At 37.1% G+C, this 26,999-nt stretch overlaps 9 protein-coding genes and 2 long non-coding RNA genes across 15 annotated transcripts; 6 read left to right on the plus strand and 5 right to left on the minus strand.

Annotated features, from left to right (window-relative positions):
* Positions 1 to 8,151: 8,151 nt before the first annotated feature.
* On the minus strand, positions 8,152 to 8,597 carry LOC135799054 (uncharacterized). Its single transcript, XR_010549875.1, has 2 exons — positions 8,473 to 8,597; positions 8,152 to 8,418 (listed from the first exon to the last, which is right to left on the minus strand). It is a non-coding gene; the product is annotated as an uncharacterized lncRNA (long non-coding RNA).
* On the plus strand, positions 8,296 to 12,843 carry LOC135799040 (uncharacterized). Of its 2 annotated transcripts, none has more exons than XM_065312049.1 (9): positions 8,296 to 8,359; positions 8,761 to 8,930; positions 8,985 to 9,315; positions 9,371 to 9,498; positions 9,615 to 9,990; positions 10,049 to 10,164; positions 10,218 to 10,582; positions 10,639 to 10,844; positions 10,914 to 12,843. In XM_065312049.1, exons 2-9 carry the CDS (start codon positions 8,829 to 8,831, stop codon positions 12,701 to 12,703), a joined length of 3,414 nt encoding a protein of 1,137 aa, XP_065168121.1. In that variant the 5' UTR covers positions 8,296 to 8,359; positions 8,761 to 8,828; the 3' UTR covers positions 12,704 to 12,843. The 2 variants fall into 2 exon arrangements, with proteins under 2 accessions (XP_065168121.1, XP_065168120.1); XM_065312048.1 differs by lacking the exon at positions 8,296 to 8,359 and adding an exon at positions 8,406 to 8,583.
* Positions 12,700 to 15,163, minus strand: LOC135799043 (BOS complex subunit ncln). 2 transcript variants are annotated; one of them, XM_065312053.1, is made up of 5 exons: positions 14,655 to 15,163; positions 13,867 to 14,595; positions 13,415 to 13,815; positions 13,135 to 13,355; positions 12,700 to 13,077 (listed from the first exon to the last, which is right to left on the minus strand). In XM_065312053.1, exons 1-5 carry the CDS (start codon positions 14,824 to 14,826, stop codon positions 12,939 to 12,941), a joined length of 1,662 nt encoding a protein of 553 aa, XP_065168125.1. In that variant the 5' UTR covers positions 14,827 to 15,163; the 3' UTR covers positions 12,700 to 12,938. The 2 variants fall into 2 exon arrangements, with proteins under 2 accessions (XP_065168125.1, XP_065168124.1); XM_065312052.1 differs by having other exon boundaries at positions 13,415 to 13,819; positions 13,871 to 14,595; positions 14,655 to 15,156.
* A 274-nt stretch (positions 15,164 to 15,437) lies between these two features.
* Positions 15,438 to 16,990, plus strand: Task7 (TWIK-related acid-sensitive K[+] channel 7). The gene is made up of 2 exons (XM_065312055.1): positions 15,438 to 15,761; positions 15,824 to 16,990. The coding sequence occupies exons 1-2, from the start codon at positions 15,635 to 15,637 to the stop codon at positions 16,723 to 16,725; spliced, it is 1,029 nt and encodes a 342-aa protein (XP_065168127.1). The 5' UTR covers positions 15,438 to 15,634; the 3' UTR covers positions 16,726 to 16,990.
* Positions 16,960 to 18,784, plus strand: LOC135799046 (uncharacterized). The gene is made up of 5 exons (XM_065312058.1): positions 16,960 to 17,397; positions 17,780 to 18,145; positions 18,206 to 18,341; positions 18,411 to 18,592; positions 18,648 to 18,784. The coding sequence occupies exons 1-5, from the start codon at positions 17,334 to 17,336 to the stop codon at positions 18,740 to 18,742; spliced, it is 843 nt and encodes a 280-aa protein (XP_065168130.1). The 5' UTR covers positions 16,960 to 17,333; the 3' UTR covers positions 18,743 to 18,784.
* Positions 18,785 to 18,794: 10 nt separating this feature from the next.
* Positions 18,795 to 19,750, plus strand: Dph5 (diphthine methyl ester synthase). Its single transcript, XM_065312059.1, has 2 exons — positions 18,795 to 19,009; positions 19,068 to 19,750. Exons 1-2 carry the CDS (start codon positions 18,875 to 18,877, stop codon positions 19,734 to 19,736), a joined length of 804 nt encoding a protein of 267 aa, XP_065168131.1. The 5' UTR covers positions 18,795 to 18,874; the 3' UTR covers positions 19,737 to 19,750.
* Positions 19,751 to 19,866: 116 nt separating this feature from the next.
* LOC135799048 (farnesol dehydrogenase-like) lies at positions 19,867 to 21,441 on the plus strand. The gene is made up of 2 exons (XM_065312060.1): positions 19,867 to 20,644; positions 20,706 to 21,441. Exons 1-2 carry the CDS (start codon positions 20,549 to 20,551, stop codon positions 21,366 to 21,368), a joined length of 759 nt encoding a protein of 252 aa, XP_065168132.1. The 5' UTR covers positions 19,867 to 20,548; the 3' UTR covers positions 21,369 to 21,441.
* Positions 21,442 to 21,543: 102 nt separating this feature from the next.
* Positions 21,544 to 23,371, plus strand: LOC135799045 (E3 ubiquitin-protein ligase CHFR-like). 2 transcript variants are annotated; one of them, XM_065312057.1, is made up of 5 exons: positions 21,544 to 21,908; positions 21,968 to 22,078; positions 22,142 to 22,265; positions 22,376 to 22,695; positions 22,758 to 23,371. In XM_065312057.1, exons 1-5 carry the CDS (start codon positions 21,852 to 21,854, stop codon positions 23,115 to 23,117), a joined length of 972 nt encoding a protein of 323 aa, XP_065168129.1. In that variant the 5' UTR covers positions 21,544 to 21,851; the 3' UTR covers positions 23,118 to 23,371. The 2 variants fall into 2 exon arrangements, with proteins under 2 accessions (XP_065168129.1, XP_065168128.1); XM_065312056.1 differs by having other exon boundaries at positions 21,547 to 21,908; positions 22,325 to 22,695.
* LOC135799053 (uncharacterized) lies at positions 22,220 to 22,744 on the minus strand. Its single transcript, XR_010549874.1, has 2 exons — positions 22,605 to 22,744; positions 22,220 to 22,532 (listed from the first exon to the last, which is right to left on the minus strand). It is a non-coding gene; the product is annotated as an uncharacterized lncRNA (long non-coding RNA).
* On the minus strand, positions 23,257 to 25,853 carry LOC135799042 (angiogenic factor with G patch and FHA domains 1). 2 transcript variants are annotated; one of them, XM_065312050.1, is made up of 7 exons: positions 25,393 to 25,853; positions 25,120 to 25,326; positions 24,886 to 25,053; positions 24,555 to 24,693; positions 23,751 to 24,366; positions 23,594 to 23,693; positions 23,257 to 23,530 (listed from the first exon to the last, which is right to left on the minus strand). In XM_065312050.1, exons 1-7 carry the CDS (start codon positions 25,657 to 25,659, stop codon positions 23,351 to 23,353), a joined length of 1,677 nt encoding a protein of 558 aa, XP_065168122.1. In that variant the 5' UTR covers positions 25,660 to 25,853; the 3' UTR covers positions 23,257 to 23,350. The 2 variants fall into 2 exon arrangements, with proteins under 2 accessions (XP_065168122.1, XP_065168123.1); XM_065312051.1 differs by lacking the exon at positions 24,555 to 24,693 and adding an exon at positions 24,739 to 24,826.
* A 44-nt stretch (positions 25,854 to 25,897) lies between these two features.
* On the minus strand, positions 25,898 to 26,988 carry LOC135799049 (ribosomal RNA processing protein 36 homolog). Its single transcript, XM_065312061.1, has 4 exons — positions 26,751 to 26,988; positions 26,280 to 26,693; positions 26,106 to 26,223; positions 25,898 to 26,048 (listed from the first exon to the last, which is right to left on the minus strand). Exons 1-4 carry the CDS (start codon positions 26,817 to 26,819, stop codon positions 25,915 to 25,917), a joined length of 735 nt encoding a protein of 244 aa, XP_065168133.1. The 5' UTR covers positions 26,820 to 26,988; the 3' UTR covers positions 25,898 to 25,914.
* Between the last annotated feature and the right edge of the window lie 11 nt (positions 26,989 to 26,999).

Below are 26,999 nucleotides of genomic sequence, written 5' to 3' on the forward strand. Positions count from 1 at the left end.
CCATCAATGGCTCGATTCTTCTGACTCTGCCCTATTATAGGTGCTACTTACTGGCGCCCGGTTTTTATTTCCCCATTGTCGCCGCGCTTTGCATCTCCTCGACGCAAAGAAGTCACTTCCTCGCCATTATTCTCATCCTCACAATTTCTTAGTTTTTTTTTTACGGCTTGCGCCCTCCGACAATTGGACTCGCGCTCGTCTCGCTCGCTCATTTCCTGATCCGTCGACGGGCGGCGACAAATGAACGTGCTCCACGCTGATAACACCGAAATGCCATAGCTGGGCGCGAGTATATTTCACTTGCTAAAATAACCACCGCTACGTGTGTCGCCTTCTGCGCGTATAATTCTAATACCGAGCCTGAAACTGCAACCGTAAAAAAGACGAATTGAGTGGCGGCGCTCCTCAAATTGAATTGGAATAGTGAACGGCGCAGACGCGCTGTATGTTCGCGAGTTCGAGTGAAAATAAGGAAATAAAATAAAAGCGCCGAGAGTGCCAATATGCTCGAGCGAATATTTAAATTTTCCACTTTCTTACTCCGCGCGCGCGCGCTTATTTAAAGCGCACACATCGGAATATTCCAAATGAAAACCATCTGCATGTCCTTCAATGCCTTCATTTCCATCCCTCGCTATCGACTACGTCGTGCAATATAATTTGTCCTCAATTTATCTTTTATTTCCTGCTTGGGTTATAAACGCGCTATAATACAAAACATTCGCCGAATGGTTTTTATGTGTTTATTTTTATTTCGACGAGAATTAAAGTGGTGGTGCGTTGCGAGCTTCGCAACTCCGACAAAGTGGAAGTAATTTAATCGCGGTAATGAGGCGACGTTCGTCGGTGAATGATTGCGTCGATATTTTGCAAAAATTAAGCGAAATTAAACGCCGAACACTCAAACGCCCCGAAACCGGTAATATCGATGCCATCGACGAAAGCAATTTGGATAAAAGTTTCTTCTTTCTTTTTTACTCTTTACCAAAGAGAGGAAATTTCTTGTTATTTTAAAAGCATCACAAATTATACGACGTGCCATAATGACTACTTATCGAAACCAATTTCGCTTATTATTATTATTTTTTAATTTTAGCTGTAAGTAATTACATGTATGTTTGGTTTCCAACCAGCAACGTTGTGTTCTACTCGTACCGTGACATAACCTATAGTTTTGCGTAATTGACACGATTTAAATAATTTAACTGTCTGCAATGCGTCAAGATGTCAGTGGGGCGAGAGAAAATTGTTTCTGCGAAGATTGCACATGCATAAACAATTAACACGTGATATATAACCTAAAAACAAAACGAGATGAATTGTAACTAAATTGTTATATTTGTGAATTTGATCCGTATTTTTATTTATGTTTGCACACGACTATTATCTTCGTCCACAGAGTCGGGTTTAGCTCAAGGCGATGAACGCCGACATAATTATCACCTTTCGAGCAGTTGCGAGCGCCCTGCTCGTCGCTCCAGCGATTTTTTTCTCGTTCTTCGCCGTCGCCACCAAACAGATGCGCTATTACACGCGTTTACTTCTGAAGCTGTTAAAATTCTCCTTACCAGCGTGCTCGTTTGATGTCGATCGCGCGTTATAATGGCGCGCACGAACGTTGAAATCCGTCGCACTTCCTTCACCTACCTGTGGTTCTCATGAAACATACAGAGTGTTTCAGAAAACACTATTTTTCAATCAAATAATCATCATTATTATACTATACTATTAAAATGTTTGTATATTGGGTTGCATATATTATATTTCCAACTCTTGATCGATAAATTGTTTCACTTTGTATTTTCAAGCTTCTGATTAAACTCGACGCGTTTTTTTAACGAGGCATTGATTCTGTGATGCACACACTATGGATTCGTTTCGGTCGCCTGCGGCCATCTTTGCTCGACTCTTCGCGGCGGATAACAATGCCTGTTATTAAAACTCTTATTATTCCCTCGTCTACACTATCCAAACTCGTTTGCTCGCTGGTCAGCGTCATCAGGCGCCTCGCCGCGGATAAATACGTAAACGAATTATAATGTTCGGCGTTGAGGGCTATAATTTCGCCGTGTGTATTTTTAACAATGTTAACAACCATCTTTTTTCTTGCACTTCATCATTATTGACCTGCATATCGGCTTCATTCACAATCAGCGCCTCTTTCGGGAGTGAAAACCAGTAGAAACAGTTGGCGTTGCAAATAATGGGGTATCAAATTGATGATATGCGCATGAAAATAAAACGAAGAGATTCTTCAATGGAGCGAATAAATTTATAACAACCGCAGCGAATTAAGGTAGTTACGAGTTATAAATCAACCTTCACTGCTTGAATTACAATTTAATTTAAAAGATTTAACAATCAAGTTACGATGCGCATCAACATATTTAATATTGGTTGAAATTTTAGCTGGTTGAGAGAAGATTTAATTTATTAGTTAATATAGTTGGTTATGTTAGTAATAACCAATAATAACTAAATTTAATTGCATTTTATGTTAGGCATAACGAAATTTAAACTTTCATTTGAATTTCAATTCACTTTTAATACGATTGCTGTTTGATAGCGACGTTGAAAATGAATATTAATATAATTACTGTTTGCATGTTCATCAAGCGAATCAAGATTTTTTTATTTGAGACTAATTAAAACAGTGATTGTTGGTTAAAATATATAAATAGTAAATAACGTCCTCTGTATTTATAACCTTATAATATGATGCAGTAAATTTGGTTGCCTACATATAAATCATCAATTTTAATAGTTTATGGTTTGATGTCTCAAAAAATCTAAAATAAGGAAATCTGAATTCACAGCCCATGAAAGTAGCGGGTTTTCTGCCAAAATCAACGCCGATATAGCAACCCGCAATAAATGAATAAAACAAGCGCGTGTGGAACGAAACGCGAACATTTTACGGCTGTTTGGCATTAGTTTGCTTGTTGTTGTCGGTTGCGCCCGCCGCCGCGCCGTCCCCGCTCGTTGTTTTTAGGGAGTGTTAAAAAAGTAATTAAATTTTTATGGCGACGATGGTCCGTTTAGCGCGCTTTGCGTACAACACCTTTCCACAATAACAGAAAATTTGCAAAATTCACAAATTGCGCCGCTATACGCTTGTTAGCAAATGACTTGCTTAATGGACTCGAAAATAGTGCCGGCAATAATAAAATCAAACTCGGCGAAGGAAAACAAACGACGCCTTTGGCTTGCGGGTTGTTTGTCTTGGTTATTCTTAGCCGCCGCACAATGACAAACAAATTTCGAATCTCCCACACCGCCGCATCACCATCGACACTTTTAACTTTCGCCGAATTGCGAAAGACGCAATATAGTTGTGCGCCGAAGAGTTCCAAAGTCGCTTTGTTTTTTTATTCGCAGGTTTATGTTGATGTTGATGGCGCTGCGGTGTTGATGTGGAGCATTGTTTGGTCTGCGGCGCTGCGGAGAACTATAAACATGTCGTCTTCGATCCTTCCGAAACTTTAACGACAGTTGCTCCGCACTTTCCTTACACTCCGGCGTGTTCATGTTCGATATTTACTCGAATTTTTTGCAAGAAAGCTAAAAGATTTGTTTTTCTTGCAAAATTGACAGTTACCTGCACCAAGTTGCCAAATTTACCAAAAATTTAAAAATGTCAATTTTTAGCATTTTAAGTCGTATTTTTTTACCTTTAACTGTAGGAAATATAATTATTTTATATTTTTATCTGATAGAGAATTTTCCAATCTTTCATAATCAATAATCCGTTGGAAGCTATCTCTTTTAGTTTAAGTGATATGAATTTATAAAAATCGTGGGAAAAAAGTATCAAGCACCCCCCCTTGGCAATTTTTTCTTAAGAATGAAAATTTCATCTCTCAGATTTCCGTTTTAACTATCCTATCTGATAGAAAATGGTCCGTAGATTAAAACGCTGCGATCGGATCTTAATTATCTCTTTTAGTTTACGAGATATTCGCGATTGAAGAAAATGGGCAAAAATTGAAAAATGTCACTTTTTAGCACTTTCAGTCGCGTTTTTCGACCTTTTACTGTAGGAAATATAATTATTTTATATTTTTATCTGATAGAGAATTTTCCAATCTTTCATAATCAACAATTCGTTGGTAGCTATCGCGTTTAGTTTAAGAGATATTAATTATCAAAAATCGTCGAAAAAAGTATCAAGCACCCCCCTTGGCAATTTTTTCTTAAGGATGAAAATTTCATCTCTCAGATTTCCGTTTTAACTAGCCTATCTTATAGAAAATAGTCCGCAGATTAAAACCCCGCGATCAGATCTTAATTATCTCTTTTAGTTTACGAGATATTCGCGATTGAAGAAAATCGTCAAAAATTGCAAAATGTCACTTTTTAGCACTTTCAGTCGCGTTTTTTGACCTTTTACTGTGGGAAATATAATTGTTTTATATTTTTATTTGATTGAGAATTTTCCAATCTTTCATAATCAACAATTCGTTGGTAGCTATCGCGTTTAGTTTAAGAGATATTAATTATCAAAAATCGTCGAAAAAAGTATCAAGCACCCCCTTGGCAATTTTTCTTAAGGATGAAAATTTCATCTCTCAGATTTCCGTTTTAACTAGCCTATCTTATAGAAAATAGTCCGCAGATTAAAACCCGCGATCAGATCTTAATTATCTCTTTTAGTTTACGAGATATTCGCGATTGAAGAAAATCGTCAAAAATTGCAAAATGTCACTTTTTAGCACTTTCAGTCGCGTTTTTTGACCTTTTACTGTGGGAAATATAATTGTTTTATATTTTTATTTGATTGAGAATTTTCCAATCTTTCATAATCAACAATTCGTTGGTAGCTATCGCGTTTAGTTTAAGAGATATTAATTATCAAAAATCGTCGAAAAAAAGTATCAAGCACCCCCCCTTGGCAATTTTTTCTTAAGGATGAAAATTTCATCTCTCAGATTTCCGTTTTAACTAGTCTATCTTATAGAAAATAGTCCGTAGATTAAAACGCTGCGATCGAATCTTAATTATCTCTTTTAGTTTACGAGATATTCGCGATTGAATAAAATGGGCAAAAATTGAAAAATGTCACTTTTTAGCACTTTTAGTCGCGTTTTTCGGCCTTTTACTGTAGGAAATATAATTATTTTATATTTTTATCTGATAGAGAATTTTCTAATCTTTCATAATCAACAATTCGTTGGTAGCTATCGCGTTTAGTTTAAGAGATATTAATTATCAAAAATCGTCGAAAAAAAGTATCAAGCACCCCCCCTTGGCAATTTTTTCTTAAGGATTAATATTTCATCTCTCAGATTTCCGTTTTAACTAGTCTATCTTATAGAAAATAGTCCGCAGATTAAAACCCTGCGATCAGATCTTAATTATCTCATTTAGTTTACGAGATATTCGCGATTGAAGAAAATCGTCAAAAATTGCAAAATGTCACTTTTTAGCACATTTGGCCCCGTTTTTCTATCTTTTACTTTACCAGTTGGTACCAGTTGCCTATATTTTTAAAAATGTTTGTGCGTACTTTAAGTATAGTTTTATTTACGGTGTGAATATTAAAGTTAATAAAAGATGAATTATTCGGTAGTGGGTAATTAAATGCATCGCCAACTTAATTGTGGATTGTGTGTGTATGTGCGAGGGTGGATGATCGAATAGTATTGTTGGCAGTTGGGGCGCAAAGGCATAAATATGTATAGGTGGCGCGCCGATCGCGACCGCAGGTCCGATCGACTCGTTTTGTTTCGCACGATTTATCGCGCGATAAATCGTCCCGGCCGGACAATAGATAGTTGCAGCGCAATTGCTGGAGCGACGATTTTTGCGCCGCCCTACTGCGGCTTTAATTATTATTAAACCGTTTTCCGACAATCGAAAACGCACTCATTGCGACTGCATGCCGTTCGAAAGCGCAGCTAAAACCAACAAAAGGTGTCGCTTTGAAGGACAGCTGAACACAAACACCCTTTAGGGCTGGCACACCGTAATTTCGAACGCACTGTATTTTTAAATGCATAGAGCGCATGCAGTTGTAGGTTTTGGCAGGCGATTATTCAGCCGCGGTGTTCGTTAACACCGCTGGGTGGTTTTTCGATAGTCGGTGATATTTTTTGTGTTTTGCGGACGTTTTTATGCGTTTTCGACACCGTCAAATGCGAATATGCATATTTCAACTATTTAACTTCAACAAATATCTATCTAGAGGAGTACTATTACCAAATAAAACAATTACCTACCAAATTACACAGTTTAAGCGCTATTTTTGAACAAAATTGTTATTTTATCTAAAAATAATTGATTAATTGAATTAATTAACAAACATATTTATTTTTCATTGAAATAACAAACCTGCAGCAGTTATTTGCACTAAACTGAAAGTAATTTATCAAAGTTTTTATTAATAACGCGTTGTGCGTCAAAACATTGGTTTTATTTGATCACAAATTGATCTTTCATGTTTCGAGAACATTATCACGCGCTGCAGGTGAGAATATAATTATGTATGATTCAAAAAATTGAAATCGAATGCGCAAGACACTCGATCACTCGCACTTCGCACATAATTTATTATTGCTAGACCTGCGAAAGATAATTACGCTGTCGACGTATTCTACTTAATGAAAATCATGTTCAACAATAAGCCAGAAAAAAAAAACAAAATAAATTGCGCGAGACTCAATTATAATAAACAACTCAAGAAGTGAATTGAATTAGAGTTGTTTTTTATTTAATCTTCATATTGCAAATGCATACCTTTGGTAATAAGATCATATCTCAATAGAAATTGCGATGAAAAACTCAAGTGACATGATGTTATGATGAATTATTATTATGTAGGCGTCGCGACACTTTTTTTGAACAAGTTTTTGTCGATTGGGCGAACAACAGGTATTTTTAATCTGTTTATATCAACCAGACGCGTAAGATTTAATTAAATTTTACTTAAAAAATGTTTTTGTCGCAAAGAAACGGCGAGAAATGAAGTTTTTAATAAAAGTGATTTTACAACACTATAAACCTTTGTTTTTATTATTTATTATTTAAATTGTGATAATTATTATGCATAAACATAACTCATTTTTAACTAAGACATTTCACGCACGTCATGTTTGGGTTTGGAAGCGTTTAATGCGCCATCAATTAAAATACAGATTCGGGCGATTTTTAACTAGCGATCGAATGCGACTGGGCAAAACTGAAGCTTTTTTAAGTAGGCTATAAATTACGCCCTGCGTACCCTCTGGTCGCTGCTTTTTTGGAGAATGTTTGCTTCGCTCTAATGTTGTACACATCGTTTTTACTTTCGTTGCTTTCGTCCCTCGCAATAGCTATACGTTACGATAATAGCTAAAGAGCGCCGCGAGTGTAATGGAGTATAATAAATTAATATTGAATTTCTTGCTTATAAATTATTCATAAATAATTTATGCTTGCGTGGTATATGAATTACCTGGAGTTCATTACTACGCCGAAAAGAAATTGCAATAAAACACGCATAATAATATTTCGGAGCACATTATTTCAAGTTTTATATATTGCAGAAAATCTAAAACGTGACATATGCACTATATAATTGTAATTTTTAAATTTATTGTAATTGTATGCGCCTTATGCAATCATGTTATTGTTTTTTTTAACTATTTTTGTACTCACACTGTATACTCAAACAATATTTCCTTGTACATACGAATATTTCTTTATTTGTGGGTTTTTATTCAAGTGCCTGTCTGTGCTCACGAAACCGTTGCACATATTTCACTAATTCGTTTTGTTCTTTATTCTTTCTTGGGAATTCTTGTTTGGTCCGTACTGGCCGACCATTGGGCGAAGCATTTTTGGAAAAAGGCAAGGAAACGATGGATTTTCTTGTTTTGTCATTGCTTGAGGTTTTAGTAGTTTTGTTGCAGTGAATCGAGGCGTATCTAACTAATGGATAGCCAAGTTATGTGAACGTTTGTTATGACAAGCAAAAACATATTATTGAAAACTGGTTTAATACTAAACTATTCGAAAGAAGGTATAATTTAATACCACTGGCGCTGAGTTCTGACCTAATGTTTGAAAATTATTACTAATTGTACCATTTTGATACAGCTGGCGACATCTGTCGATTTCTAATTGTACTAATGTAACTTTAAACAGTTACAGAATTAATTTTTAATGGCGTAATTCAGTTTCAATTAGTATTTAGTAATATTATAAAAAAATACATTGCTTATTTAATCATTTTTATAAAGTACTTGTATCATTCAGATTATTTTAAATTTAAATTAGAAAACTGTCTTCTGTCAATACCATCATCGTTTGACTTTTGACATCTATGGTTTGTTTTTGTTATCAGCGGCTGGTTGTCGCGCAAATTTGCTCCACACATTCGGTTTGTGCAATTTCCCCATGATAACGCGATAACAAGTTCACTTCCGTTTGTGCACCGCCCTAAAATGTGCTAGTCTTTATTTATTTGTGTTTAGTTTGCTTATTATACCTTACAACATCACAGCTGTTACAATTACTGTTATTATTTGCAATATAAATATCAACCTAAAATTAATCATTTTAAAACTTACGTAATTACAAAATTAACAAGTTATGCTTATCAAGGTAAGATACCTAAATTTTAATCAAGATAAAATTATGTGGCAATTGTGTGAACCACAAGGTTATTGAAGGTCATGAAGATTAAGAAGTTGGGGAATCACCTTATTTAGAAACGCTTATCTGCCAGCACAAGAGCATTCGTGTGTGGCATAAACTCTTAATCGATTCCGTTATTTCTAGATGAGACGCCAGCTGTAGCAGGTGTGTTTTATCGAATTAATTGCAAAAAGTTTGATCAATAAATCACCATGAATCAAGTTACTCTGCAGAGTAAGCTGAGTTCAATAAGTGATGCAGGCATCAAAGTTATTGACTCATTTACTGAATCAATAGCGGAAGCATTATATAAAGTAAGTATATCTAAAGTGATTTTATGTTTCCTATTTAACAAATCAATTTTGTAGGACAAGCTGCTGTTGATTTATTTTCATGACCCAGCCTCAAGCAATAACAATTTTGTAAAAGTATTACTTAATAATGACATCAACAGCTTGTTCAATCTGGATTTTGTCATCCACATATCAAATGCACAACATATGGAACAAGAGTTCACAAAGTATTTTAAAGATACACCTGATAATATGGCTAACAAGTTGATGACAATTGGAGTGAGGTCACTCGACAAAGTTGAGCATGTATCAACCATTGATGTACTTAACACAGATCAGGAAGTCATATTATATGAGTTATATAAGCTTAATACAGCTTTTCAAGAACAACTTTTGAAAGAAAATGGTAAGTTGTTCAACATATCTAATACTAGAAGGGCTAATAAAAACATAAATTTAAGATGAAACTATTGAGCAATGTGCAAAAGTGTACTTGGATACTTTTGCTTGGTTGGATAAAAATGATTACCCATATGTTTCTTTGAAAGATGTCTTGGATATTACAATGAATCAACCTCTACCACATTTAGTAAGTGTTAGCTTAACAATATTTTGATGTTAATGTTTTTAAATGGCGGAAAACAAATGAATTACTAGTAATATTGTATGGTATGAATACAAGCATTTTGTTTTTGATGTAAACAGAGGAAAATATTGATGGTCTACATGTACAAAGAAGGAAGTGCCTTAACGAAACAATTTAACTTTTTTCTTGAATCTGGAGTGCTAAACAAGTACAATCCACTTATGATACCAGTATTCTGGAATATATCTGATGTGCGCTATCACAAGGCCTTAAAATTCGCATGTCAACGATACTTTGAACAAGACGTACTGGAGAAAACTGTTTCCAGCCAGGAGGGCGGCGTGTTTTTTTTCATGCCGGATGAACGCAGTATTTGTTCGACTCCTAGAATATTCACGAAAATAACCAGCTCCGACGAGTACACTGAGATTTCATATTTGATTGAATCTCTGGATTACATTTTTAGTGATTTTCAGGAAATTAATAAAATCACTGGTAATGAATATTTCCAATAACTATTTTTATGAATACTTTTACATTTATTTTTTCGTAGATTTTTATGAAATTGACGCAATTGATACATATCTTACGAAGAGTAACAAGTTGTTTACTAAATATATTGTGCGCCGTTCTTTGCACGATATTGCCGAACTATGTTTGCAAGTTCCGGTAGGTTTATATCATTAAAACTATTATGTAAAAATTAAAATGAAAATTTTCAGCGTAAAATGTTATTGTTGTACTTTTACAAAAGCGAATCAAAATTTCAATCGACTTTGCCGAGAGTGAGACATCTTTTGCACAAAGAGCAAGTGATTTTTTTGCCCTGGGATATTACTAACAATGCGCACAATGAACATTTGATTCGAGCACTGCAGAGAGCGTTTGGTTTGAAAAAGATTGAACAGATTTTGAAAGCGCAAAAAAGTGCCTTGTTTATGTTTCTGCCAATCGGCAACACTCTTGTATTGCATTCAGTATTGGAAGATGATTCAAGCGTTTCCGAAATTGAGAAGGCCTACAAAGCTTCGCACAAATTCCTTATGTTGGAGAGTGAGTTAAATGATGAGATTGAAAGTGATGCAGGGTAATACAAAAAAACATTAGAAATGATATATTATACTCTTAATTTCTCTCAAACAGGCCAGCTGCTTATCAGCAAGTAATGTGTGATCAGCTTGGGGACCGTGATTTCGACTGCTTCCAACTTGAACGTGGTGAAGACAAGGAACTAAAATCGAAAATAGGTTTTGCTTATTTTGGACCACCTAATGATGAGAAGGGCTATGACAAAAATCAAGACAAACAGATAAATACAGCATATAAAAAGATACTATCAGAAGCTGCAAGTAAGTTTAGAACATTTTTATGAAAATGCAAAATGCGTATTATAAATGAATGATTGATTGTCATTTTAGAACTTGGGGAAAATGATAAAATGCTCTATATTAGTTTTATGCGCGTGTGCATAATGCCTTTACCCGATGAAAAGCACAAAAAGATGGAGAAAGATGTCACGTACCAACCAGCGTTGGATTTCAATGCGCTACCACTTTTTGGAATTCGCAAATGCTTTAATTGTCCAGCAAGTAACTCGGCTTGCCGAAAGTACATTGATCATATCGGACGCACATACGAAACCTGGGAGCACTTCCTCGAGGACAACAAGTATCCCAAGGTAATGCTGATCGCTCCAAAGAACGGAAAATACACGTGCGATTATCGCGGACATGTGCAACTAGAAGTCTGCATGTCTCCTGCATGCGGTATTGGCGTAGCCGTCTTGAAAGGTTTCGACATTGGTGTTGGTATTGCCGGTGGTGTAGTGGGCGTCGTTGGGGTCGCTACATCATTTATAGCATTACCTGTGCTACCCTTTGTTGCCATGGGTGCTGGTGTCGGCGTGGGCATCTATAGTATTGTACGCAGCGGAATGATTCTGGCTGATCGGGTAAAACATGGCGAATCGATGAGTTTGAGTTCAGCAGAAGCACGCGGCGCATATTTGAACATTCTCGCTGGTTCTTTAGGTTTCACTACAGCTGGAGCAAGTTTTGCTTTATCGTACGCGGCGCGTTCTGGAGTTAATATTGGCATGGGCGCTCGTGCCGTAATGAATGGCATTACCATAGCGAATTTAACCGCTGGCGGCGCGGCACTTACAAACTCCGCGTACGATGTCATCATTCAATGGTCGGAAGATGGCCGTCCCAATGCCCTAGCATTGGTGCAACTTTCATCATCAGTGTTATTCTTCGGACATGCCGTGTACAATACGCAATTTGCTGGTACAATTGTCCGCAATGCACAGGCGACGTCGATTAATGAAATCCTCGATTCCTTATCGAGCAATCGTCAGCGCAAAACTGTTCTACGACTGATTAACTCTACAGCTGACCAGGTCGGTAGTACATCAGCCGCAAACGCCGAAGTTATAAGGTACATGCGCAACATCGATAATATCCAGGAAGTCGTCGGTGTCTTAACGCGTGATACACGCATGATGAGTCGTAATGGGGTGCGGTATTCGGTTGAAAACCAAAAGATTGTTTTCAACGGGGTCGAAATGAACGTATCCGAGTTTGGCAACATGTCCAAACTACAACGAAGCGATTTGATTACATCCATCTCGGGTGATTCAAGCGCAGTGCGTCAGCCCGGCTCACCAGTCAAAGTCAGCAAGACGAACTTCCTCACAATCGAGAGGATTCTCGATACGTACAGAACCGCATCTCCGTTTATGAAACTTATGTTAGAGAAAAACACGACGATGGAAAAACTGAACGAATTAATTAACGTCTTCAGCCCTTATATTCAACGACAATTATTGATGATCATGGGGAAGTTTCTGAATAGCATCGGCCATAATAGCAACAAATTATTTTGTTCGCTAAGTAGTCTTTACCCTGCGGTTCAGTTGCCACTGCGTGTGATGGATATTATAATACAATTCTATAAAGGCGCTGTTGATGAAAAAACGAAGGAATCAATGCCTACAATTGATTTTATCATAAAATCTATGGAGAAGATTATTATCATCAGCAGCATGTCCATGGCAGGGTTACTCGTAGAACTCACAACGTTTTGCAGTAAGTGGGTGGTGCAAGCGATGATAAAACTTGAAACCGACGCGGACCTCAATGGCGCGACTTCAACGAGAGCAATCAAGCATTGTGATAGATGCAACGGGAATTATTATCAAAGTTAACGCTTTAACAAGTTATTTTTATTCTTCAACTGACTGCTTTTAATTCATTTTTAAAGTGTTAGTGTTTTTACAGTATAAATATTGTTAGATATATTTTTATAGTAAATTTGTAGGCGAAATAAAAAAAAACAAGAATCAAACACTTGCAATCAGTAGTTGAAGGTACAAACTTATTCAACTACAGCTACGTACACGTTTCTGTACATTTTGGCAACTAGAGCATTTACGCTAGGGACTAATTAACCTTTTGTTTTTTGGTGGCGCTGCATGCCATCGTATAGACGACGGGGAAGTGCTGAATGGCGAAGTATATTGCCACCAGGTAGCCGACGATGCCGATGGTGAGGATGAGATCGAAGAATGCTGGTTTTACACTGAAAGTCAACAAAAGTAGTAGAAAAAACAATTGTTTAAATGTAAATTTAAATTACCTGTAGATGTTCATCGTGCCCTTGGTTACATCATAAAATACAAAGTCGGGATCACGTTTATCTGGCACCGCGTAGGTAATCTTCACATCACGCAGGTATTTCGAAAATGTGTCTTTGAACAAAGCCACCAAGGAATTATCCTTATTGCTCAGTAATTGCGCGGAACGTGGCTGTGAACTTAAATGATTCATCCATGCTTCCAATGAAGTCCTTTCAACCTTCTAAAAGCACATTTCAAAAATTATCCTCCAAAAATGTAAATATTTTTTGATTTACACACCAGTGATTCACCAAAGACTGATCCAGTAACATTATAAATGCTTCTAGACAGCGCATCAGCAAGAATCTGCGCATTCTGAACAAGTTGATCCATATTGAAGTTGCGACGTGTGTCCAATATCGTACCGCGTTTCATATCTTTGTGGGATTTGAGTGTGGATAACGTGAATGCCGGAAGGCGACGAATACTGTATCTTTCATGCTCCCAAGCGAGGAGATCATCAGCCAGATTGATTTTCTTGTGGACACCTTCAATTGGCTTATCGTATTTAGAATGTTCGGCCGAAGCTTTTAGATTTTTGAAGAGTGTGGACGCCGAGGAGCCTTCTTTGGGGGGTTTTGATACGTGCATGTACAACGAATCACTGGATGCCATCGCGTCCAGACACATCACGTAGGAAGCTTCCTATAAAATTAAATCTACAATAACAAAAAAATTGATTGTATATTAACTTGCTTGTATAATAGATCCATCCAAGGAGTCCAATTGATCCTCAAGCCACTTCTTGCTCCCTTGGAAGTTAAGTTTACCACCGCCAGACAACAGAAACACAATATTATACATTCCATGTGTTTTCGAATCATTGTACAACAATGCAAATAGCCGCATCAGTTCCAACAAAATGGCAACTCCAGAAGCATTGGAGTCAGCTCCATAGGCAAGATCTGGTGCCATTCCAAAACTGTCATAATAAGCAACAACAGCAATAGTGGGTACTTTTCCATCTACACCATATCCAACCAGGTTACCCTGGACAGTCGCAATCTTTACATCACTCCTTACACTTGGAGTCTTTGGATTGATTACAATTTGATACCCAGTAGCAGCTACTGATGAAAGCATCACCTCTGAGGCTGACTTGCTCCTATCATCAGCCACTGAACTCACAGCCACTTCATTAACAATACCATCCAGTTCAGGAGTTGATGTGGCAAAATACACTGGAATTGTTATTTCCTGTGCAAGCATTGCATTCTCTAGCAGTAGCAAGTGTTGCTGTTCTTCACCAGACAGTAAAGCCATGTCATCCGGGAGGATAACCAGCAAAGCACCGGCTTTACTGCGGATATTTCGGAAGTGATCAACGGTGAGCTCTTGCAATCTCACAGCAACGCAATGTCGCGACGTGGACCAGCTATTTATGGATCGGATTTCCAAGTTAATCATTGCACTTCTACATCCTATATAAATGAAGTTATTAGATTATCGCATATTATACGAGTTTATTTGTTATATTTACCGTGAGCGACTCCATGTAGGTCGTAGTGTTGCATTCGGCACACAGGGAACTCATGTGATGCGGCCACTGGGTTTGCAGGTGATACAATTATGAAAATGGGCAGAAATACTAAAAGGTAGTATGGTAAATAGCCTTTGAACAGCTCCTCGGCCTCTTCGAACCACATTTTCATTCAATACTATCGCGAATTTGTTTAGATCGTCGACGGCATAGAGCACGTACGCTAAATCGGGTGACTAGTGGAAAACTTACTAGGTTAATCGAATTATATCACTGATGCCACCGGAATCAGCACAAGTGTAAAAATAACTAAAACCGACCCTAGATCACCATAAATATCCGTTTCCGGCCATTCCACTGCCACCAACTGCAACGGATGCTATAATTAATTATACGTTTTTATTATATTAAATTAAGTTAGTGTAGTTTTCACACTATAACACATAGAACTATGCATCTGAATGTACAAATAACTATTTTATTTTAAACTCTTGTTTCCTTGGATGTTCGTATTCATATCTTCGTTGTGCCCGTCTAAAATAGCAATTTATCAGTTTATTTATTTAGTTTTATCAACATTTGAATCGTATTTAAACTTACTGCAAAAAATATCGAAACAAACACAGTTTTATTATCATGGTGATAACAGCAAGTGCAAAGAGAATGATAACAATGTATACTCCAGCGGATTCCGCTAGTTTTCTACGATTTGCAACCATTTTGAAGTTTCTGATGTTTCAAAATCATATGTGTCAAAGCCTGCTATGAGATAAATTGATGCCTGCGATGTTGGAGGAAAGCGTGCGCTTTCCACATGCGCATTGCGAATTTTCCCGTCTATCCCGAAAAGCGCGGTCGATCGATGCTTATCAAAGTGCGTGAACACGCAAACAGCTGTCCTAAATCCAATTTTTCTATTTAATTCATATTTCCTGGATGAAAACAAACTAAATTCAAGTAGTAACTAATTTATAATCACCATGAAAAGGCAAAACGTGCGCACATTGTCTTTGGTTGTCTGTACTTTTACATATTTATTAATTGGTGCCGCAGTTTTTGATGCATTAGAGTCTGATGAAGAAGCAAGGAGAGATGTAATGCTCAAAGGTAAATAGTTTATTATTTTTTGCTTGAAAAACAAAATGGCGGAATAAATATTTGCCTTTCAGATGCAACCTGGGCGTTAAAATTGAAATACAACATCTCCGAAGAAGATTACCGCATGATGGAGTTGGTAATAATTGAATACAAGCCGCACAAAGCCGGACCACAATGGAAATTCGCCGGAGCCTTTTACTTCGCGACTGTGGTCCTCGCCATGATTGGTTACGGCCATTCCACGCCTGTGACTGCCGGAGGAAAAGCTTTCTGCATGGGCTACGCAATGGTTGGCATTCCTCTCGGCCTAGTTATGTTCCAGAGCATCGGTGAACGTCTCAATAAATTCGCTTCTGTGGTCATTCGTCAATTCAAAAAGTATATGCACTGCCAACGCATTGAAGCAACCGAAATGAACTTGATGTTTGCAACGGGCATGCTTAGCTCCATCATCATCACCACCGGAGCCGCGGTTTTCTCACGATATGAAGGCTGGACCTATTTTGACAGCTTCTATTATTGTTTCGTTACCCTTACCACCATTGGTTTCGGGGATTATGTCGCTTTGCAGAATGATCACGCGCTGCAGAATCAACCTGGATATGTCGCGTTGAGTTTGGTGTTTATTTTGTTTGGCCTCGCAGTTGTGGCTGCCAGTATTAATTTATTGGTGTTGCGGTTCATGACCATGAACGCCGAGGATATCAGACGTGAAGATACCGAGCTGCAATCATCATCGCATCATGTGTTGACTTTGGATGGGGAAGTAATGGCGGTGAATGGGAAATTGTTGGCTGGGCACGCGTATGATGATGATGTGGATGTGGACCGCATGTCGGTATGTTCATGTAACTGTCTAGGGTTGAATCATGGCGACAATCAGGAGTTGTTATTGGATACAAGTTATCATCCGTCCCAGACGGTTCTTGCAGGGAACGCTGGGCATTTAAAGGTAAAACGGGCGTCTGTGTGACACATACATCACAAATACAGTTTGGAGTAAAACTTGAACTTTAAATGCAAACAAAAGTGAGAATTGAATCTTGAAAAATGAAATGATCATGAAGAGGAACATATTTCTACCAACAAAAACACAGCTTTACGAATTTTACAATGCTAATTATTCTTAATTAATTAATTAACATTATCATTACTTAATGTATGCGTACGGGTAGTTGTAGAGCATTACAAGTGTTACGATTTTTGTACTTCCATTAAAAGTTATATAAACATTATAATTGTATAGTTGTCGCTTTAGATTATATAGATTAGGTTATGTTTTGTTGGTTGTATACGTTCACACTTTGTAAATTCGTGGTTGAATAGCTGTGAGAGCCAATCAAGCGCAGGTTAATCAATCATCTAACGCGTTTTATGTGCAGCCCTTGTTGGAGGGTGGTGAGCGTGAAGTGAACGCATGTGAACCGCGCAAACGTCAGCTCATCTGATATTCTGTATTCCGATCAGATCGTCGATTAGCGCGTCAGTTTCGGTTGGAAAGTTTGTCGATAAAGTTCAACATGTTGAGGAGTCTACGCTAAAAACTCCAAAACGGATCAAAAGCCAAAATTCATTTTTAAAATGTTGAAGATTCAAGCGGTGCAAGCATTTAACAAAGTGATTTCACTTTTGGCGATTATTTTTGGTGAGTAAAACCAAAAAAAATTTAAATTTTATTTAAGAAAAAATTGCGTATTGATTTATATAAAATTGTTGATGATTTATTGTGCAGTTGTGTTAAGACACTGATTAACTACGTAAATAATTAAATATTTCGGTGTATTTGCGATTGTTTCTACTTGAATACTCAAATCGGTCACGTAGACCGCAAGAATGTAAAAAACTGTGTGCGATGTATGCGTGTTACACCCTTTGATGCTATTTATAAGACAAAAGACTGAGTTCATGTTTAAAATATTCAAACCCTAATTTAACCCTTCAATCTGCCCAATCAATTCTTAATTTTTCATTAACAAAATTGAGAATTTGTAAGCGAATGAAATAAATTGCTGTAATTCATGTTTTAGTTTGCCATTATGTATCGTGCGTACAAATCAACTATATTAAAGTCCCAAGTTCCGTTCGCAACAACACACGAAGACCAATCATCATGGATTGCAATTATTCTGTGCGTTCGGATGATACCCACCTGGTAGTGAAATGGTTTCTTAACGAAGACCCGGTTTACCAATGGATTCCACCGAAGAAACCGCAGAGTTTAGGTGTTTTGCGCGATCGCGTCGATACGAATTATTCTGTGAGCAACGACGACAAAATGGCGTATCGTGCTATGAAAATACTTAATCCTACTACAGACATAGCTGGGACTTACAAATGTGCAGTTTCTACTTTTGCCGATGAAGATTTCTCCGAGAAAAATATGATAGTCTTTGGTAAACGCATTTATTTAGGTTAATAAAAAAGACTTATGTATGTATTTTGATGCATTTTAGAGCCTGAGCGTGATTTAAAAATGATGGAAACTGTCGCAAAAGATGGTAAAGTCAATTTTACGTGCATGGCGTCAGAGGCATATCCAAAACCAAGAATTACTCTCTATCGTGACCACAAGAATGATGTTATTAATAAGTTAGTAATTAAACACGCACTTTAATCATTATTTTTCCATTGCCACTCATTCATCATTCTTGTTTATAGAAACCCTTTGGAACCAATTGAATGGGACACAGTGCGACACGAAGAAGACGGTCGTTATACAACTTTTACAACTGCAACTGCAAAAATTACTGATCTTTATGAAGGAGATTTAATAACTTGTGAATTGAGAATTCCGGCAACTGGTTATGTAAAATTAAAATCATTAGTGTACTATCCACGCAGTAAGTATCAAAATGACGTTAAATTATAGGATAAAATTAAAATGTTCTATTTTAGATATGTATAAACATAATGAAGCATCAAGAAACTACGCAACATTATTTCTGCATCATTATTTCATTATTATGATGCTCTTTTATCAATTTATTTAATTTAATCTATATTTGTGTAAAATATATTCAACTTGATGTGTACTGTGTTGCATACCAACGATTTAAACATTCCAACCACGTGAAAGAAGTGAAAACGTACAAGTTCAAGATTTAAATTTATTTCACTTAAAAATGTTCTATATAATTGGTTTAGGTCTCGGTGATTGCAAGGATATTACCGTTAAAGGACTTGAAATCGTTAGGAAGTGTTCCCGAGTATATTTAGAAGCGTACACATCGATTTTAACCTGTGGAACTGAAGCCTTGGTAAGGTAACCTGCAAAAATGTTAATAAAACATACATAACATAAACAATTTCTTAAAGGAAAAGTTTTATGGGCGTGAATTAATCGTCGCTGATCGTGATCTTGTTGAACAAGGCGCAGATGACATTCTAGCAGGCTCTGGCACAGAAGATGTAGCACTGCTTGTAGTTGGAGATCCATTTGGTGCTACAACACACACAGATTTCATCCTAAGAGCACAAGAAAAAGGCATTCCCTATCAAGTTGTACATAATGCTTCCATTATGAATGCTGTGGGCTGTTGTGGGTTACAGTTGTACAGCTTTGGTGAGACAATTTCAATTCCGTACTGGGATGACACTTGGCAACCTGATAGTTTTTATGATAAGATTGTTGCAAATTATGATAGGAAGTTACACACTCTATGTTTGTTAGACATTAAGGTGAAAGAACCTACATTGGAAAGCCTCACAAAAAAGAAAAGGGAATACATGCCACCTAGATTTATGTCTGTGAAGGAAGCTGCTGTGCAATTGTTGCAAATTATTGATAGGAAACAGGCAGGGATTAAAAAGGATGTGTTTTGTATTGGTTTGGCTAGAGTAGGTGCTGAGAATCAACAGATTGTTGGCTGTAGTTTAGAAAAGATGAGTGAGGTTGATTTGGGGGGACCTTTGCATTCGTTGATTATCGCTGGTCCGGATTTACATCCATTGGAGGTGGAATATATTGAGCAATTTACAATATAAATTGTTTAAATTTGTTTGTGTTTATTGAAATATTGGGGATTCCTTTGAATTTGTACGAGGGTAGCGGTAGAAGTGACTTTATTCGGGGCACCGTACGAGGGTAGCGGTAGAAGTGACTCGTATTCAGGGTACAGTACAGAAGCGGTAAAAGTAACTCGTCATCCTAGGCAAAATGGGGTGGGCCGGCGAATCTCGCCCTTAATGACTAGGTACTCACAACACGCGACCAATCGTGGGCCTGTGTGCCTTCCCCCACCACTTTTAGCAGGTTGCCCGTGGGTTTAAAAGACGAGCGCGGAGTGCGCACCGCGCTCAGTCGTTCCTTAATCGTCCAGCAGTCCAGTCGCAGTCCCCTAGGGTCCTCTACGCTCCTCTACTTTGCTATTTGCGTTGGTTTAGTTCACTCGCGCTGGATTTCGTCCTTTTCGGGTATTATTTCATTGCGCACAACTGATACATGCTCGCCACTTCTGCTGCACCGTGCTCTACTGTAATAAATTCATATGTTTTATTGCTTTTAAAGAATAGCAGGCGCCCTTGACGCTAAAACACGAAATTTATTTCGGTTTTTATATGTATTGATAAGTTTCACGATTGATTGAGCAATAAAATAATATCTGTTGTTACTGTTTTTATTACACGTGCATATCTTTTATAGTTATCTAGTCAATTAAATTAATAACATTAATTGGCAAACAAAAATGACTTCATCCTTGAAGCAGACATCATAAATAGAAAAATGATGCATCGAATATAAGCAATAAACCTAAGTCTGTGGTTGCTGTTGCATCAACTGTTAGTAATATTTAAAAATGGAGCGTTGGGCAGGAAAAGTTGCGATTGTTACTGGGGCAAGTGCAGGAATCGGCGCGACTGTCGCTGAAAAACTTGTCAGATCCGGTCTTGTCGTAAGTTATTCTTTAAAATAACTTATTTTCATGCCATAATTTATTTTATTGACACTAATAGGTAGTTGGACTTGCTCGTCGCGTTGAAAGAATCCAAACTCTAGCTAATTCACTTGTTGCTTCGAATGCGCCTGGAAAACTCTACGGTGTAAAATGTGACATGACGCAAGAATCCGATATTCTTAAGGCTTTCCAATGGACCACTTCCAATGTAGGAAAAGTACATATTCTTATCAATAACGCTGGAGCTAATCTGGGCGGAAATCTCATCGATGGAATCACGGACAATTGGCGTACCATGTTTGAGATAAACGTGATTGGATTGTTGATTGCAACGAGAGAAGCTATTAAAATAATGCGAGAGAATAATATCGACGGACATATCGTGAATGTGAACAGCGTCGCAGGACACACATCTATTTATATTCCGTCTTTTAATGTGTATCCTGCGACAAAGCATGCGGTCACAAATTTAAGTCATTGTTTGAGGGATGAGATTACTGCTCAAGGGTTGAATGTGAAAGTGACTAGTGTTAGTCCAGGATTAGTGCAGACCGAATTTTTCACTGAGGAAAATCTTCCTCAAGAATCTGCTGACATGTTTAAAGGATGGCCGTATTTGGAGGCCAAGGATGTGGCTGATACTATTTTGTATGTTTTGAGCACTCCGCCTGAGGTGCATATTGGCGAGTTAACATTGAGACCAAAACGTTCTCCAGCTTAAGAGCTTTGAAAACATAGTTTATTCTTTATTGTACTAATCTTGTACTACACTGTAAAAAAGAAACTTTAATCAACCTATCCGTTTTTAAATAGTTTCCAGCGACATTTATGCAACTTGTTATACACAACGGTCAGAGAAAGGTCAATTGCATACTTACACAATTTCAAAGTCTGTCAGATTATTTCCTCCTTCAAACGAAGTTTCAAAGTTTTACGTCGTGCAGAAACTACTGTGGCAGTTACTTCAATTAGTACTTATTTCTGAAGCAAACCGTTTTGCGTGTTGTTAAGCTGTTATTCTCCTAATATCGAAGGTGGCTAAATATTTGCTAAAGAAACGAGACACGTTCTTCTGTTTATTGAGGTTAAAAAACTGCTGCTCGTGTGGCGGTTTTTCACGGTTCAATCAACGGTCGCTAAAAACAAGACGTAGTTATCTGCTCTCAACGATCATTTGTTTAATAGTAAATAGTATTAGTATTACATGATGCCGGAACTGTTTGAATTTGCAACTGGGCATTATATTTCGTTGTGTGATCAGGTATGTTTCATTGGTTAAATTTTTTCCAATTGCATATCACATATTTATTTGTCTTGCAGTTTCTTGTGGGTAGAGCATTAGAATGCTCATATATTATTGCTGAACTTTTAATCAGTCGTCATCACTGCAAGTTTACAACCAATGATGGTAAATGGTACATCACTGATTTGGTAAGAACTCAAGAACTAAACTTAAGTTGTGCATATTTTGATTTTTTTACTTATTTTATGCAGAGTTCCAATGGGATATATGTAAATGATAGAAAAATAACGCCAAACACACCATTTGAATTGCATCACCATGATACTATAGAATTTTCCACATATTTATTTGGTTTTAAACTACAAAGAGATCCAGGTATTTAAAAATTTTATATTCTTAACACATAACATTTTATATTATTTACAATAATTCAGATGTAAATTATGGTGATGTGGAAATAATTAATTTGGATAACACTGCCACAGCTGTGAATCAATTAGAAGCACCTGCAAATCCTCCTCTTGTGCCCACTACAGATGTAAAACAATCTGAACAACCACCACAGGTAGTGACAGTGAATACGGTTGCATCTGGAGGATCATCAAATGATAGCAAAATTGATGATGAGCTCACATGCAGCATCTGCAGTGAGTTATTCATCAGTGCAGTCACAGTCAATTGCCAGCACAGTTTTTGTGAGCTTTGTATACTCACCTGGATGAAAAACAGCAAAAACTGTCCGATTTGCAGACAAGTGATTACTTCACAAGCTTCCAGTATTACCATTAATAACCTTGTATCACTTGTGAGTACAATGCACGAGTATGAAGTATTAATTGTATAAAAATAACTTGTTTATAATGTCAGGTGGTCGCCAAAAAGACTGAAGAAGAGAAAGCCACACGCAAAGTGGTTGTCGCCGAGCGTAAAACTGAATTCCAGCGTGCAAGTAAGTCACCTCCGGCCCGTGGTGGCCGAAGACGTGGCCGAACACGTGGTGCACGCATTACTCGCCCCGCACCCACACCAACAGGCGCCAGCAGGCGTGGTCGTACCCGTGCCTCAAACCCACCACCACGACAAGATGTCATCAATATAAGCAGCTCTGACTACTCGGAGCCGGACACGCTGTCCGATTCCGATTCGGACACCGACATGGACATCGACATCGACATCGACATTGTTAATTCGCGAATAATAATGGGACCTTTGCGCTTGGATCATTAATAATGATTGCAGATGAGTTCTTATAAGATGACGTCAATATGTCGCTGGGCCTTATGGAGTACACTCATTTCTTCAGTAAGAGGTTTGCGCGGGCCGCGTACTCCGTCTCGACACGAAGGTAAACAACCAAATAATACGATTATTACTTGTTCAGTTCTTATTTTATAATTCGTTTGCTCTCTCTTGATATGTGCGGGGCACAATATTTTATAATTTTGATACATGTTAAATATTTATAAATCCGATAAATCAAAGATGTCGTCCGGTGCTTGCGCTTGATTATAGCGCTCCTGTGCTTTACTCCAAACATTCTTCTTTGGATTTTTCGGTTGTACAATGGTGCTGGGTTGAATCACTTTGGTATCGCTTGTGGAACCCATTCCAGAGGTTCCGGGATTCGATAAAAGCTCAATCTAAACGGAATTTTGTTATGTTTTGGTGGTGTACATGTTATGTAGTTTAATTTTACAACTTACGGGTTCTAATCGTCCTTGATTGTCTTTCCCAAGTGCTTGACCTTCTTTCCAACCCATCTTTGATAGTAGTTTAAACCCTTTATTGTTTGACGCAATGGATCTAGTTAAATATTAGAATATTATTAGATTTGCATCAAAATTTAACCAAAAAACTTACTCTGTAAGGGAAGCAGTCTGTGTTTTTTCATGTGGATTTTGACTGCCGACCGTGACGCGTCTCTGTAATGCTCTATCTTTATATCCCGCCCCGGGGGCGGTCTTTCCTTGATCATTCTGCGTTAAACCAAACTTTTTCCGTAGTTGCTTCAACTGATGTTTGTGATCTATACTTTTCGTATTTTTAACTTCTTCTTCTGTAGTTGGTTCTTTGGTTTGCAAGTTTTTCAATAATCCCGGCTCGCAATGGCCGCATGTCTGATTGCCATTATGCACGTGACACAAGAGAATAGTGCTTCCTATTTGCACCCGACTGCCATGCGGAATTTCCATCGGCTCGCTTTCAACTTTTGCTGGGGATACGCGTTTGCCATTTAGGAGCGTGCCGTTCCTGGAGCCTATATCAGTTAGAAAATAGGAGTTTTTTTCAGAGTCGTAGGTGATCTTTGCATGGTGTTTGCTGGTGTTGATTTCAGGCAGAAGCAAGGCATGTCCGCCTTCGCGACCTATTGACCCACCCTCGAAAGTTATCAGGTGCAGAGAGCCTGGTTTTAAAGATGGAATTGCGGTTTCTTCGATTATTATCCGCATGCATGGGGGATATTGTTTTGATACGTCTGAAAAAAAAAAACAATAAATAGTATACTTAACACCATTGTGGACAATATCAATCAAAATTTTGTTTTAAAATGTAATTTTATAAAGGCACATTTATACAACACGAAAATTAAGGAAACGAACAAACATTTAATGTGTTTTTGTGCGTTTTCTTAATTTTAATACTTTTAGTTTCGTCTATTGTTACCAATATCACTCTCATCCGAGAAACTAGTAGACGAACTTTCAGAGAGTTCTGTACATTCGCCGTCCTCCAACTCTTGCTGTGGTTTAACCTCAGGTGAAATCTTGGTCTTCTTTCTTGCGTCTTGATCTTCGTCGTCGTCCTGCAAATAATAATTCCGCTATATTCAAACGCGTTCAGTACATACCGCATCCGCGCCGACGGTACGCCGACACTCGCAGCGAATCGAACGACATCGTCAATTCGTCCAGATTACTAATAGAAGTTTTGATTACCTGCAGCAAACAAAACGAAGATTAAAATCAACTGCATGAAGAACTGTTTTATGACTTACATGTGGTTCATCCTGTTTTGATTTTTGCCTTTTTTTACTTTTTCGCTTGGTGTGTTTTGTATGTTGTACTTCAATACCTTCTGTTTGTGAGTGGAATTCATACTCTTTTGTGTCTTGATTATACTTGAGATATGTGCCTGAGTTGCCATCATAATATAAACCATATTCCTGTTGAATATTTTTAGTTTTTGATAAGTTGGAGTCCAAGCATTTAATTATAACATATTAACTTACTGCATTGTAATAATAACCAGAGTTATAATCATAGTAGAGTCCTGATGTCTCTTCATAGACAAATCCATTTGTGTGCAGTGCTTGCTGGGCAGCTTCAGTTATTTCTTCAGTTACTGATTTAGTTAAATTTGGTTTTGCTTCAATTGTACATCCATTTTTAATGGATTCTTGATTGGTTTGAGTTGCAACTGATTTTTTCTTCACTTTCTATCATTCAAAATCAGTAAATTAAAATTTTTCTTAAGTGGTATAATGAAATTAAGGAATAGTTACCTCTTTTTTATATTTTTTCAATTTTTTCTTCTGTTTCTCAATGCATTTCTGTAACATTTTGATAAAATCTAAAATCTCAGGAAACTGCTCTAGTTTTTGTCTAAATTCAAATGAAAGCTCATATTTATCTTCTTTTCCTTTGCTTTCTATTTTCGAAGGAAGCTTTTCTGTACCAGATCCTAAGGTATCTGTTGTGATTTCTGATGAACTTTCTTCATTTGTGTTTGTTAGATCATCACATGATTGAAAGTTATCTTTGGCCTCCATATCAACACAAAAATAATTCGTAGGCACCCTTTCTAATACACTAATGGAATTATTTAATAAAAATACTAATTTTAACGTTATTAAAATCGTTTAATTCAATGTTTTTGTTGTATTTTAAGTAAATTCTGAAGGGTTTTGTTAAAATTTGACGTATTTGTAGGTTATAGGGAAAAGGTTGCAAACATTTTACTGAATGCCTGGTTGCTAGCATGGAGGGGCAAAATAATTTAGAAAACAATTAATTTAATTTGTTTATTAATTGACATTATCTAGCCTCTTTCTCTCCTTGCCCTGTAACTTTCTGGAACGACGCTCGATGTGCTTCTGAACTTTGTTATTCTTCTTAAGATCTTCATACTTAGCAACCAAGTTTTCAATTTTCTTGTCAGCTGTAAAATGATGTTTAGTAATTTACACACATAACAAAAACTAGATGAATAACTTACACTTCCTCTTGTATAATGGTTTCTCTCCTTGTTCTTTCATCTGTTGGAATTGTTCAGCATCTTGCTTTTGTTTTTGCTCAATTTTATCAAGTTTTTCACTTTCTCTAAGTTGATTATCCTGCAAAATAAAAGCAAATATTAATCACTGTTTAGAAACCAGCTTGCAGAACCTACAATTCTCTGAATAAGTAATTTAATCTGTTTCTTTTTGTCTCCATCCTTGGTCTCCTCATATTCAGCAGCAAGTTGTTTCCTTTCATCTCTTTTAATTTCCTCTACAAATTTATAATCATTTCTAAACTGATCCTTGTCAAAAGTTCCACATTTCTCATCAAATCTTGGATCCCTGCTGTATTGCTGTTTAGGCTGTGGAATATTAGGTATCTGTCTCTGAATGAGTCTTGGTTTGATTTTGGAAGACCTTTCTCTTGGCCTGTTTTTATTGACTCTAGTGAACTGTTTTTTGGGTTCTTTCTTCTTGTTGTTGTCCCCGTGAACGGTTTTGTTATACATTTTGGAACCTATTTCTTCCTTTAGTTTTTGCAGTTGTTCAAAAGACATTGTTGATAGTTCACTTCTGATTTTTAGCTAAAATAAGAAAGTGCAGGAGATAATATTTCGTTAATGTTGCGGTGTGTAAATTACTCTTTCTTCTTCTGTAACATCATCAACTTGTTCTTCAACATCTGAAGCATCTGATGAATCTGACGACATCGTTTCTAAATGTTATTTTCTGTTGGGGAAGATATTGATAAATATTTTGTTATGATCAGGTTAGACTTTCGTGGAGTGTAATTTGGGTAGCACGTGGTACAGAATCATATAGATAAGTATTTTAAATAAGGCTTCAATCATTTTACATCATTATACCACGTAAATTTATAATTCTCTACT

Source organism: Atheta coriaria, unplaced genomic scaffold (assembly GCF_025399875.1).
Source record: "Atheta coriaria isolate IRGN ID8LTWV9N9 unplaced genomic scaffold, Caltech_Dcor_3.1 hic_scaffold_9_pilon, whole genome shotgun sequence".
Classification (NCBI taxonomy): Eukaryota; Metazoa; Arthropoda; class Insecta; order Coleoptera; family Staphylinidae; genus Dalotia; species Dalotia coriaria.